Source organism: Rana temporaria, chromosome 7 (assembly GCF_905171775.1).
Source record: "Rana temporaria chromosome 7, aRanTem1.1, whole genome shotgun sequence".
Classification (NCBI taxonomy): domain Eukaryota; kingdom Metazoa; phylum Chordata; class Amphibia; order Anura; family Ranidae; genus Rana; species Rana temporaria.
The window spans coordinates 101,004,887-101,020,013 of record NC_053495.1 but is presented as its reverse complement, the minus strand read 5'-3'; the positions used below and the strand labels follow the sequence as shown (position 1 = coordinate 101,020,013).

Below are 15,127 nucleotides of genomic sequence, written 5' to 3'. Positions count from 1 at the left end.
GCCTGGCACCATCATCTTGGATGTTAGCAGACTAAGCTAGTACTGTGTAGTATTCCCCTTTGCTCCTTCTCCAGCAACTACATTAAAGCTTACCGTATATAGGGAGGTAAGGGAGGGTTGGAGATGCTGGATCATCACACAAAGTAATTAGTCACTTCAGAAATGGAGAGGACTGTGGGATGCAGAGGAGGAGGTGACGGTGCTAGGGAGTTTAAAAAATGGTTTTAGAAGCTTAACTTTCATTGCACTGACAGTGCAATAACACAAATTTGGTTCTGTATCATCAACAGTACTTTTAAAATTCTAAACACCTTTTATGATTAATGTGATGTGAGTGAACAAATACAGACACAATTGCTAGATTAAATTGCTAGAATCCAAACATTTGTTTCCTTTCTTTTTTTTTTTGCAGCTGATAGTAACTGGGGTCCATGGGAAGCATGGAGTAAATGTTCTGTATCATGTGGAGGTGGCCAACAGATTCGAACGCGTATTTGTAAACATCCTGTCAGGTCCAACAATGGCCGAACATGCCCAGGGGATTCCACGCAGCTTTTGAGATGTAATGTTCAAGGTTGCCAGGGTAAGTCCACATCCTCAAATAACATGGTTTTTACCACTATTATACCAGTATCAGTTATAAACAGACTTGTGTCTTTTTTTAAACCTAGCTATGTAAATACTGTATATACCAGTACATACCTAGTAATATGTTTTCACACATTGGATTTTTAGTCTTCATTAATGTAGGAAAATATATGTTTTTACTGGGTCAGTAAAGCATGAGGTATTTATAAACCAAAAGGTAGAGTGGCACTCATGGGGATTGATAGGTGAACACTCAGTGATAAGGTATTTATTGATAAGGAACAAAGGAACAAGCACCTAGGAAGATGAGCTTGTGCCTTGTTGTAAATGTAAATAAAAAACATGTGCAATGGGTGTGAGGTAAGAGAGTGTTGCGTGCAAAATATGCTGTTAATGCAGTATATAATATTGTAGGCAACATAGAAAGGGTCAATGCTCTAATAATATTTAATACAAGACACTGAGGGGAGGGATTTACTAAAACTGGAGCGTGCAAAATCTGATGAAACTCTGCATAGAAACCAATCAGCTTCCAGGTTTTATTGTCAAAGCTGAATTGAGCAAGCTGAAGTTAGAAACCGATTGGCTACCATGCACAGCTGCACCAGAATCTGATTGCTCCAGTTTTAGTAAATTTCCCCCCTGTGTTTTAGTTGCTGAAACTAAACATGACCAAATAAAACGTATACATCCTTTTCTTTGCGATTAGAGAACAACCAATATTGCTTTTCAGTACCCAATAGCCTAAAAAAATTATAGGCCTGATTTTCTATATGCATCTAAATTAAAGTGTTACTAAGCCCAGGACCCTGCATTTACGATATCTGGTCTCCCACAGTACATAGAGGGGGTTATTTACAAAAGGCAAATCCACTTTGCACTACAAGTGCAAACTAAGGGCCAGATCCACATAGAAATGGATAGGCGCAGCGTATCAGAGATACGCTACGCCGCCGTATCTTACCTGGCTTTAAGTCGAATCCAGGAAGATTTCTTACGGCGGCGTAGTGTATTTCTGGTGGCGGAATTCAAATTGGCGATTAGGGGGCATGATTCATTTAAATTAAGCGCGTCCCCGCGCCGATTGAACTGCGCATGCTCCGTTTCGAAATTTCCCGCCGTGCTTTGCGTGAAATGACGTCGCAACGACGTCATTTTTTGAACTTAGACGTGACTTACGTCCATCCCTATTCACGGACGACTTACGCAAAAAATAAAAAAATTAAAATTTCGACGCGGGAACGACGGCCATACTTAACATAGCAAGTCTATCTATACGCCGCAAAATAGCTTTAACTATACGCCGGAAAAAGCAGACTAGAGACGACGTAAGAGAATGCGACGGCCGTGCGTACGTTCGTGGATCGTTGGAAAAAGCTCATTTGCATAACCGACGCAAACTCCACCCAGCGGACGCCGAAGTATTGCATCTACGATCCGTAGGCGTACGAAGCCGTACGCCCGTCGGATCGAACCCAGATGCCGTCGTATCTTGGTTTGAGGATTCAAACTAAACATACGACGCGGGAAATTTGAAAGTACGCCGGCGTATCAGTAGATACGCCGGCGTACTCTCACTGTGGATCTGCCCCTAAAAGTGCACTTGAAATTGCACTGAACTTGCACTTAGAAGTGTAATCGCTCTAAATCTGAGGGGTAGATCTGAAATGAGGGGAAGCTCTGCTAATTTTATCATCCAATCATGTGCAAGCTAAAATGCAGTTTTTTATATTTTCCTTGCATGTCCCCCTCGGATCTACAGGGACTTTACTTCCAAGTGTACTTTCAGTGCACTTTCAAGTGCACTTGCAGTGCAAAGTGGATTTGCCTTTAGTAAATAACCCTCTATGAACACCATCTAGTGGTCAAATGCAATTTTATCATATTAGAACAAGAAAAAACATTCATCCAATAGACCCTGGGTCACTTTTGTGCCCACCCCCTTTATTCCAGGAAATATGGAACCCAGTATTTATGAATTTTTATGGATTTTTTTGGTAATTAAAAAGTTCGAATTATTATATATACAAAGCACTTTCCAAAGTGCTGTTAAACAGTCACTGAGTGTATTTTAGATTGATTGTTATTTAAGTTTGTGCTGATGTGTATTTAAAGCGAAAACTAAACTGTATCTGAGCTCCACAAACTAAAAATGCTATTTTAATTATTTTTAATATTCAAAGCAAACTCAACCATCCTTCCATATCGCCATGCTTTATTTTGTTGAGAAATCACTTCACAAAACCCCCCCCTAGCAGTTCTAACTGTGGCCATCCAGAGTAAAGGCAGGTGATTCATATAGCACTTACTTCCTGAAATCCATCTGCCCTTAGCTCAGGCTTGCAAGCAGAAGGCTGTGCTTAGTTGTGAAAGTCCCTCCTCTCCTTCCCCAGATATATGAAAAACAAAAATAAAATCATAAACCTCCTGATTTATTTACAAAGACTAGTAGCATAGTGACTAAAAATAGTTAATGCTGATTGAGAGAGTTTTGTTCTACTTTTCATCATGCACTGTTCCACATACAGCTGGGACCCCCATAAACTTAGCAGAGAATAGAAAGCCATGAAATCTGAACAGTATTGCCAGGACAGATATCATAGCAACAACAGACACTTAAAGTCTACGAATAAAATGTTTGTTGGGCATGTGTGGCCAAAAATTGCTATACTGTCTCTGTTATGTGTGATTCCTATATTGTCAGTGCCTTCTAGTGGTCCCAATATTTTTTTTTCCTTTTTGAGGTATTCCTGAAAAAAATGCATTATAGCCAATATAAGATGTATAGCAATTTTCACAGTCGTTGTGCAAATATTTGTCACATCTGCACAATGACTGTTATATACATAGACCCCTCTGTATAATTTAGGTTGTGTGCATATTCTAGCTTAGTTTAGCTGTTATTTAAACTACATTTAAATATATTTTTCTAGTTTCATGCAGTTACGGTAGGAAGCAAAGTCTAAGCAGTACTTTCAAAACAAGTGCTTTGTCTTGTAAAAAAATATTGTACTATAGTTTTGTTGGGTAGTATAACAGACTAATCTGAACAATTACACATAGGGTTGATTTAGTAAAACCAGAGAGTGCATAATCTGATGCAGCTTTCCATGGTAGCCAATCAGCTTTTAACTTCAGCTTGTTAAATTAAGATTTGACAAAAGAAAACTGAAAGTCGATTGGTTTCTATGCCGATTGAAGCACATTATTTTTATATTGTAATATAAAATTAAATAGTTAAACTCACCATAATGCAGAATCTGCCACCAGATGCAGCGTGCCACAGTGCCTGTCACCAGATTGCCACATGCCACCAGATGCAGATTGCCACAGTGCCTGTCACCAGATTGCCACATGCCACCAGATGCAGATTTCCACATGCCTCCAGATGCAGATTGCCACATGCCACCAGATGCAGATTGCCACATGCCACAGTCACATGCCACCAGATGCAGATTGCCACATGCCACAGTCACATGCCACCATATGCAGATTGTCACATGCCACCAGATGCAGATTGCCACAGTGCCTGTCACCAGATTGCCACATGCCACCAGATGCAGATTTCCACATGCCACCATATGCAGATTGTCACATGCCACCAGATGCAGATTGCCACAGTCACATGCCACCAGATGCAGATTGCCACATGCCACAGTCACATGCCACCAGATGCAGATTGCCACATGCCACAGTCACATGCCACCAGATGCAGATTGCCACATGCCACCAGATGCAGATTGCCACATGCCACAGTCACATGCCACCAGATGCAGATTGCCACATGCCACAGTCACATGCCACCAGATGCAGATTGCCACATGCCACAGTCACATGCCACCAGATGCAGATTGCCACAGTGCCTGTCACCAGATTTCCACATGCCACCAGATGCAGATTTCCACATGCCACCATATGCAGATTGCCACATGCCACCAGATGCAGATTGCCACATGCCACAGTCACATGCCATCAGATGCAGATTGCCACATGCCACAGTCACATGCCACCAGATGCAGATTGCCACATGCCACAGTCACATGCCACCAGATGCAGATTGCCAAAGTGCCTGTCACCAAATTGCCACATGCCTCCAGATGCAGATTGCCACATGCCACCAGATGCAGATTGCCACATGCCACAAGATGCAGATTGCCACATGCCACCAGATGCAGATTGCCACATACCACAGTCACATGCCACCAGATGAATATTGCCACATGCCACAGTCACATGCCACCAGATGCAGATTGCCACATGCCACAGTCACATGCCACCAGATGCAGATTGCCACAGTTCCTGCGCATTGCCCCCCCAGCCTGGGACCCCTGCACATTCCCCCCACCACAAGCTCTGGACTCCTGCACATTGCCCACCCAACCTCTCCAGCTCTGCACACTGTCTCTCCCCCCTGCTGGGCGGTGTAATGTGATAGCGGCAGCTGGCGATGAGTGTCAGTCAGCCGGGTAGGGTATGGTCCACACATACTGACCCCCCTGCCACAGCTCACCTCTCACTCTGCCTGCCCTGGATGTCACAGCACCGAGCGCTGCCGCTGCTGCCTGTCACCTAGCTTCACTCACAGAGGGCGAGGGGGCGCCAGGCTGACATCCCCCCTAATGTATGGCATCCAGTGCAGAATGCACCCTCGCCCCCCATTGGTACGCTGGCCAGGCTGTGTGGGCGGAACAGCAGTGATGCGGGCGAGCAGTGGGAGATGATGTCATCTCTCTGCTCGCCTGCTTCACCCCTGGGATGTGGCTGTGTGGGCGGAAGTGCAGTGATGGCGGCGATCTCTCTGCTCGCCCACCGCCGCCGCACCGCAGGCTTCGCGGCCCGCCAGTAAACAGGTAGTGGGCCGCTGCCTGGGGGTTGGAGACCCCTGCCTTAAAGGACCAAAGTGGAAAAATAAGGCACATAAGGTGCACCAGAAAAGATCACATGTGGGCATAGAAAAAACAATGCATGTGGTTAGTAAACCCCAACCCATTTGTTGAGGTCAGTGAGATAAAAAAAAACACTTATTGGTGTCAGTGGGAGCAAGAAGCAGGAGATCACTGTTCAAAATCTCATGATTGTCCTACAGAATCTAGGACACTATGCAGCACAATGCCCAAATGTTATTGTTCTGAGTGTTGTGGTGTATTGCATTAATTTGAATAGACTGCTTTATGAAACACACTGGTTAACACTGTCCTTAGCCTTAAACATGCAAATAAAAACCTCAATGTATGTTATGCAGCCACTCCTGTACCATAGTCCAAGCCGCCCCTTCTTTCTTCCCCAATCTGAGGCATGCTGCAGGGGTGGGTGATGAGAGCCTGTGAAACTATGTTGGTTGCACAGAGAAAGGTGACATGTGACACTGTGATACTGCCACACTTCCCATGCAGCCACCAAGATAGTGTCCTTCTTCCCCATAAAGCCACCAAAACACTACCAACCCCTTCCCGAGTCATTCCCATGCAACCACCTAAGACCTGCCTTTTAAAGACCCAGCAACTTACAGTTTTTTGGAAGACAAGGAACCCCAGGAAGTTCCATCCTTGCTTTAGCCAAGCTATAAAGTTTCCCTACATAAGTGCATACAAGAGGATACCATGGCAGGTAGGTAAGGCATGGCATAAAAGGAGCTGCCTGAGACATGTAGGTCTCCTGTTTTGTGGCTGGCATAGGAGTTCAGGCACTGTAAATATAGAAGCTGACAGAGGAAGTCTTCCACTACTTGTTTCCTCTGCAGTTCTTTCTGATGAAATAATGTAATGCAAAGTATGGCATGAGTGCAGGACCAGCACCAATGTATATACATATACTGTACATACTGTACATGTGTGTGTGTTTCAACTGTGTTTGACTGTGAGTCTGGTGTTTCCCTTTATTTTATGTCTACCCCTCTGTGTCTCCTTTGTATTGGCTAGGAGGAGTTCAGTCTGTAAGAGGAACGTTATCAGGAACCATTAATGATGTTGACCTTCACATTGCACAGCTAAATGGTTCAGTTTCCAACAATTCGGAATCACATGCAAGTACAATTAAAGCAACATTTACAAACATCCCTAAAAGTCTTGGTAAGTCTTTATTACATTTTTTTGTAAGTTCTTTGTTTATAAGAAAAGGAAATACAAACCAAGGAAATCAGTATATGTCATGTAGCACATACATCTAAATGAAAGAGCAACCAAGCAGGTTGGAAATGATCACAAGTATATAATGGTATACACATGCATGGTTCAGGTAGAATCAAGGTGCCAGATGTTGACCATACAAGACCGAACAGGGTCATATCATAAGATTCCCGATGTTAGTCTACATTCAGTGAAAACTTTTCTAGTTTTAGGAGGGAAAAAAACAGAGAATCTAAGCTAATAGTTGAATATATCTTGGCACTAGCCGAAAAGATCATAGGCATAAGGAGACCAGCAAAAACAAAAAAAACAAAAAAGAGGAAGTCTTCCACCCTTTCAGTGTCTGGCAGTCTCCACTGATGGCCATAAGGTTATTGAGCGATCCAGAATGGCTTTGTATTCATCTGAGTATGTGCAATTGTGCCAATAGAACTATTTCTTGAGAAATTTGTCACGTGTGTCCCTGTCCATTGTAATGAAATCTTCCATTCTGTTTATTTACGCTCCCAACCACTTTGCCACAGAGGGAAAGCGGGACTGCATCCAAAGTCCAGGGATGCAGCTTTTAGCTGCATTAAGTTATTGAGGCAGGACTGAGTTTTTGTAGGTCTTTAGTGGAATGGTATAATGATAGAGATGGAACCTGGCTGGATCAAGGGGAAGTTTATTTTTATTTATTTTTAAATGGACTGAATGTCCTATAAAAAGTAATATGCATAGTTATTCATAACCAAACTGTAAACTATTTATCTTACATTTAAAGGCAGATTAATATTCAAATAAAAAGTACAAGATTTAGATATAGACCTTAGATGCTGATGAATAACATCCTTCATGCCTCGACACACCCAATGTATAGCTTGCATAACTACAACTGTATTATGGAATGTTGAGCATGTGCTAGTTAAAGAAAATAATTTCTGTCTCTAGTTCTGGCTAATTGCTAGTTTGTATGGCTGAAATCGCATCGCACAGACATCGCATGTGATCTGAACAGCAGTGCGGTGCAAATCACATGCGAGCGCACTAATGTGAACCAGCCCTAAGTTCATTCAGCCTTACTGGGTGTAAGTATAAAAAGTGAGAAATCCACCCCTCCCCCACATCCTGGTAATATAAAGAATTGTTGCATCTGTGATCAGGTGACCTCAGACACACCACATTGCAATAGAACAATAATAAAATCACTGGAGCTTCTACTCTGCCCAGCTCTGACTAAATACATCTCCCCTAATCACTTGGAAACAAGTATGTAGGTGAATGAATGACTTCCTCTCGAGCAACAGTCACTCACAATCCCATCAAAATTGTAGAAAATAAAAAGGTTGGCTTATATCAGGAGAAGAAAGGCAATTCCTCTCCGAATATAGGGATTTTTATGTGAGGTGTGTTGCTCTTAGTATCAAAGGTAGGCACACAAAACACAAGGTTTTTAGTAGTATCAAAAATAGTTTAATTATATACATATAAAATTTTCACATTTCATAAAATTAATTAACATAATGGAATATACATGATCACGACCATATTTTCATGATTTACACAATAAAGGAGAAAAGGTTATTATTAGAGGAAAAGCAGATGCGATTTTGCCAACTAGTTTCGCACTAGATGTGCTTCATCAGGGCTTGCATAATACTTCTGTTCCTTTATTACATGTAGTGGTCTGTGTATGACATAGAAGTTCATCATTAATGCAGGTATAATACAGAAAATTGATTAAATGTCTTTAAACTTTGTAAATAAGTGTTCAACACATGTACATATAAAAGGATATAATGCGCTTACCAATTCCGTTAAAAAGCTCTAAGAACCCGGCAGAGAAAAGGGGCTGCCTAGAAAATAGCGAAGGCGAACCTGATGCGATCAGGAGATTGACTACTACACTTTCAATCAGTGGAAGCCAGATCCACTTGATTTGAGCAGGTGCGGACAATGAGATGTTTGTGAAAGGTTCACCACAATTAAAGAGGAAGAGATACAGGTGTCTGTACGTTGTATCTATTTCTCTCCTAAAGAAAGAGGACACAAAATTAAAGAAATAATGAAAAGAGGAAAAAATGATGAAAAGATTGAAGAGGTATCTATATATATATATTTTTATTTTTTAGACATTTTTAGACAAAGTAGATATCTATGTATTAAATAGACATAGACAAAGTGGATATCTATGTATTAAATGGGTATAGATAAAATGTCAAAAGTATACTTAAAGAATATTACCTCGATAGCAGTAAGGTTTGAATTTTGGGTTAGTGCTACCAATAGAGTCCAATGGAGTTCATAGTGGATTTATAATCAGTTCTATAAATAAGTAAAATAGAAAATATGTATGCATATATGTATATCAATGAATTCAATTTAAGAGACATGAACTCAGTGCCGGTGGCTATTACGTTATAATGCAGCACCCGTCTATTTAAAAATAATAAATAGAGAAGGAAGAGGGTTTACCTTAAATAACCAATGACATGGAGCATATAGTGGTATATGCTGTTGTCCTAGAAGAGTATATTATCTCAGTTGTACTGTGGTTAAAGATAATGCTGCCAAAATAATCCAAGGGCAATACTATGTATTTCACTTCCAATTCTATAAATAGACAAAAGGATAAATGAGTTGAACTAGTGCATGTGGCAAAATAGCCTGCATAGAGCACTAAGTCTTAGAAAAATAGACCAGAAAATAATTACCTTGGCTGAATAGTGACAGCATAAGGCTAGGTGAAGCAGTGTACTAGCATCCCGCATGTAGTGTGTTGTCCTCCCTCAAGCCGTCCAGGTCAGCGTCTGACATACATAACGTCAGCGCTGACCTTAATAGCAACATCTCCACCGGAAGTGAAAAGAGTCAGCGCTGACCCCTGGCATCACTTCCGGTCCACGTGTCCCAAAACAATAGCGCGCGCAACTAATGCGCTCCAGCATGATGACGTAAGCCGGAGCGCATAGGGAAGAGACGTGTACTAGCAGTCTCTAACCAGCCAGAGATGAAAGATTGGCTGGATGTGCGCGCGCATCCCATCTGTTGTTACTGATGGGAACGGGAGGCGTCAGAGAAAGCGCGCCCCCTGTGTTGGGACCTGTGATTGGCCACACCAAAATTGTGCAGAGTCCAACCTCCCCTCGCATCAAGGGACCCTCCGCACATTAGATGGAATGGTTCAGAGCTCAAAAAACGGAAATAAATAATTTAGTAAAGAATAATAGATCATACACAATAAAACGTGTATTTAACTGTAAAGAAATATATTAGAATGTACTGCTGATTTCTCCCAGCTAGACATCCAAGGAGGTTCATTTATACATTGTCTTATCTGAGGGAAGATTAATAGAGGTAGTATCCACAATAGTAAATATTTTTAAGGTTTTAGCACTATCCAGCTATTTATTCATAGAGCAGGACAGGGCAAAGCAAGACAAAACAAAACAGAATACAATCAAAACAAAACAAAACAAAGCAAGGCAAGGAAGGCAAATACAAAAATACAAGCTAAAGGCAAAAGGCAAAGCAATAGAGCCATAGATCCTCAAAGTGATGTCATATAGTTATCAGAGGATGATTCATTGAATATATGTAGGGCCAGTATACAAATAGAGACATAGTTAACCCCTATCGGGCGACCCATATTAAATTGTGTATATAGGGTCTGTAAATAACATCTCTGTGATTCAAGCCAATAATAAACAAATATATGAAATAAAAAATGATAATAATAAACCACGGCCAATAAGCCTCCCTATAAAAAGGGTTTGAATGACAAAGATGTGTTAAGCCCTGGTAAATAGGTGGCTCGTTGGTCGAAGATCCAACGGGCCTCGCGTTGGAGGATTTTTTTGTCAAAATCCCCACCTCTTTCTGGAAGGGGGATAACTTCCAACGCAAAGAAAGAAATAAAAGATGGGTCGTAGCTGTGGTGCAACCCCACGTGTTTACAGATAGGGGTGTAGAGCAGTCCTGGCTCTAAATAATAAAGATGATCCTTAATTCTTCTAGAAAATGCTCTTTTCGTCTTTCCTATATAAAATGCGCCGCAGCGACACTTTGCAAGATATACAATGCCTATAGTAGTGCAATTAGCATGCTTCTTAGACTTAAGGAAACCTCCTCTAGGGAGGGGACAACCGTCCCCTTCTTCAATCCAGGGGCAAACATCACAGTGTCCACATCTATAGGTACCCGGTATCTCAGGCTCCTGTGAAGTGGGAGCGTCAGGTACCAGGTGACTATGTGTAAGGCCATCTTTGATGGACCTACACCTTCTATAAACAATTTCAGGTCTTTGTGAAATGTATTTTGAAATAATAGGGTCCTCAGCAAGAAAGTGCCAATTATGATTGATCAATTGGCGAAAGATGTTCTGATCAGAGCTGAACGTGGTTATTAATTTAGTTGTTGGATTGGGCTCTTTTTCCTTCTGCTTAAATAGTAATGCATCTCTTGTATTTATCTTGGACTTTACATATGCTTGTTTAAGAACTTTTTTGCTATATCCTCTCAATAAGAGGCGTGAATAAAGGGCAAATGCTTATTTTTCAAAATCTTCCTCCTTTGCACAATTACGCCGAAGTCTTAGGTACTGACTGTAAGGGATGCTTCGCACCAAAGATCTTGGGTGAGAGCTGGAGTAATGTAAAATAGTGTTTCCTGCTGTTTCTTTTCTATACAGGTTAGTGTATAGAATACCATCATCATTTACTGAGATTTTTAAGTCAAGGAAGGGGATACTTTTGGTATCCGACTGGATAGTAAATTTTAAATTATAGTCGTTAACGGATAGATATTCCATAAATTTAACCAATAGGTCCGCACCACCAGTCCAGACGACCAAAACATCGTCAATATACCTCCGCCACAATAAGATATGGCGGAGGTATATCACGGCGGAGTCATCTGAAAAGATGGCTCTTTCCCAACCCCCCAGGTACAGGGTGGCATACGATGGGGCACAAGAAGTCCCCATCGCCACACCCTGTACCTGGAGGTAGGTTGAGCCATTGAAGACAAAAACATTATTAGTCAGAATGTGCTCAAGCAAGGCCGTAACGAAATTGCAAAGTTTCCAGTTATTGTGGTCTTGTTCACGCAAAAACTGAGAAATAACCTGGATCCCTTTTGTGTGAGGGATACTAGAATAGAGGGCCTCTACGTCTATTGCTGCCAAAATTGATCCTGGGGGTACACTCATACCTTCGACTATTTTTAGAAGTTCCAATGTATCTTTTAGATACGATGGCAATGCCATTACATGGGGTCTCAATTGCATGTCTACATACTTACTTGCAGTTTCCGTGTGACTGCCTATACCCGAAATGATAGGGCGACCAGGTGGGTCCCTGATGTCCTTATGTATTTTGGGCAATGAATAAAACGTGGGAGTTATAGGCCACTTAATCTCTAGATATTCCCTCAGGTCTTGATCAATTAGACCCTGCTGAAATGCTAGTGAAATCAATGAGATATAGTTAGATCTGGCTTTTGGAACATCATCTTCTGATATTATTTTGTACCAGTTGTTATTACATAAGATTTTGTCACACATTCTGATATATTGAATCTTTGTCATTACAACCACGTTACCCCCTTTATCGGAGGGTTTTATCACCAATTCACTATTGCTAGTGAGTTGGGTAAGTGCTTGTTGTTGTTTTCTTGATAAGTTATTATCAGAGACTTTGGGGATTACTAGATTTTCAATTTGTTTCCTTGTTTGCTTAAGGAAAGCCCATACTGCTGGAGAAGTTTGTAAATTAGGAAATTTTTGTGATTTTGTCTTAAACTTGCAGGGTTCCGGGATCAGTTCTGTTTCTGGTTCTACTTCATCAGAGAGGTCAATTAGATCTTCAGAGCTCTCGTTTTCATCCAACAGTTGGATCAAGATTTTCAAGGCTCTGAAGTGCTGTACCTTGAAATCTTTATAAAGATCTGTATAAAGATTTCAAGGTACAGCACTTCAGAGCCTTGAAAATCTTGATCCAACTGTTGGATGAAAACGAGAGCTCTGAAGATCTAATTGACCTCTCTGATGAAGTAGAACCAGAAACAGAACTGATCCCGGAACCCTGCAAGTTTAAGACAAAATCACAAAAATTTCCTAATTTACAAACTTCTCCAGCAGTATGGGCTTTCCTTAAGCAAACAAGGAAACAAATTGAAAATCTAGTAATCCCCAAAGTCTCTGATAATAACTTATCAAAAAAACAACAACAAGCACTTACCCAACTCACTAGCAATAGTGAATTGGTGATAAAACCCTCCGATAAAGGGGGTAACGTGGTTGTAATGACAAAGATTCAATATATCAGAATGTGTGACAAAATCTTATGTAATAACAACTGGTACAAAATAATATCAGAAGATGATGTTCCAAAAGCCAGATCTAACTATATCTCATTGATTTCACTAGCATTTCAGCAGGGTCTAATTGATCAAGACCTGAGGGAATATCTAGAGATTAAGTGGCCTATAACTCCCACGTTTTATTCATTGCCCAAAATACATAAGGACATCAGGGACCCACCTGGTCGCCCTATCATTTCGGGTATAGGCAGTCACACGGAAACTGCAAGTAAGTATGTAGACATGCAATTGAGACCCCATGTAATGGCATTGCCATCGTATCTAAAAGATACATTGGAACTTCTAAAAATAGTCGAAGGTATGAGTGTACCCCCAGGATCAATTTTGGCAGCAATAGACGTAGAGGCCCTCTATTCTAGTATCCCTCACACAAAAGGGATCCAGGTTATTTCTCAGTTTTTGCGTGAACAAGACCACAATAACTGGAAACTTTGCAATTTCGTTACGGCCTTGCTTGAGCACATTCTGACTAATAATGTTTTTGTCTTCAATGGCTCAACCTACCTCCAGGTACAGGGTGTGGCGATGGGGACTTCTTGTGCCCCATCGTATGCCACCCTGTACCTGGGGGGTTGGGAAAGAGCCATCTTTTCAGATGACTCCGCCGTGATATACCTCCGCCATATCTTATTGTGGCGGAGGTATATTGACGATGTTTTGGTCGTCTGGACTGGTGGTGCGGACCTATTGGTTAAATTTATGGAATATCTATCCGTTAACGACTATAATTTAAAATTTACTATCCAGTCGGATACCAAAAGTATCCCCTTCCTTGACTTAAAAATCTCAGTAAATGATGATGGTATTCTATACACTAACCTGTATAGAAAAGAAACAGCAGGAAACACTATTTTACATTACTCCAGCTCTCACCCAAGATCTTTGGTGCGAAGCATCCCTTACAGTCAGTACCTAAGACTTCGGCGTAATTGTGCAAAGGAGGAAGATTTTGAAAAAGAAGCATTTGCCCTTTATTCACGCCTCTTATTGAGAGGATATAGCAAAAAAGTTCTTAAACAAGCATATGTAAAGTCCAAGATAAATACAAGAGATGCATTACTATTTAAGCAGAAGGAAAAAGAGCCCAATCCAACAACTAAATTAATAACCACGTTCAGCTCTGATCAGAACATCTTTCGCCAATTGATCAATCATAATTGGCACTTTCTTGCTGAGGACCCTATTATTTCAAAATACATTTCACAAAGACCTGAAATTGTTTATAGAAGGTGTAGGTCCATCAAAGATGGCCTTACACATAGTCACCTGGTACCTGACGCTCCCACTTCACAGGAGCCTGAGATACCGGGTACCTATAGATGTGGACACTGTGATGTTTGCCCCTGGATTGAAGAAGGGGACGGTTGTCCCCTCCCTAGAGGAGGTTTCCTTAAGTCTAAGAAGCATGCTAATTGCACTACTATAGGCATTGTATATCTTGCAAAGTGTCGCTGCGGCGCATTTTATATAGGAAAGACGAAAAGAGCATTTTCTAGAAGAATTAAGGATCATCTTTATTATTTAGAGCCAGGACTGCTCTACACCCCTATCTGTAAACACGTGGGGTTGCACCACAGCTACGACCCATCTTTTATTTCTTTCTTTGCGTTGGAAGTTATCCCCCTTCCAGAAAGAGGTGGGGATTTTGACAAAAAAATCCTCCAACGCGAGGCCCGTTGGATCTTCGACCAACGAGCCACCTATTTACCAGGGCTTAACACATCTTTGTCATTCAAACCCTTTTTATAGGGAGGCTTATTGGCCGTGGTTTATTATTATCATTTTTTATTTCATATATTTGTTTATTATTGGCTTGAATCACAGAGATGTTATTTACAGACCCTATATACACAATTTAATATGGGTCGCCCGATAGGGGTTAACTATGTCTCTATTTGTATACTGGCCCTACATATATTCAATGAATCATCCTCTGATAACTATATGACATCACTTTGAGGATCTATGGCTCTATTGCTTTGCCTTTTGCCTTTAGCTTGTATTTTTGTATTTGCCTTCCTTGCCTTGCTTTGTTTTGTTTTGTTTTGATTGTA

The 15,127-nt window shown here is 41.1% G+C and overlaps 1 protein-coding gene across 2 annotated transcripts in view; it reads left to right on the top strand.

Annotated features, from left to right (window-relative positions):
- HMCN1 (hemicentin 1) overlaps positions 1-15,127 on the top strand; it is a 384,153-nt gene that overhangs the window by 309,481 nt on the left and 59,545 nt on the right. For both annotated transcript variants that reach the window (XM_040359793.1, XM_040359792.1), the window contains exons 93-94: positions 413-583; positions 6,507-6,656. In XM_040359793.1, coding sequence (XP_040215727.1) covers positions 413-583; positions 6,507-6,656 — 321 coding nt within the window. The remainder of the gene's footprint in view (positions 1-412; positions 584-6,506; positions 6,657-15,127) is intronic.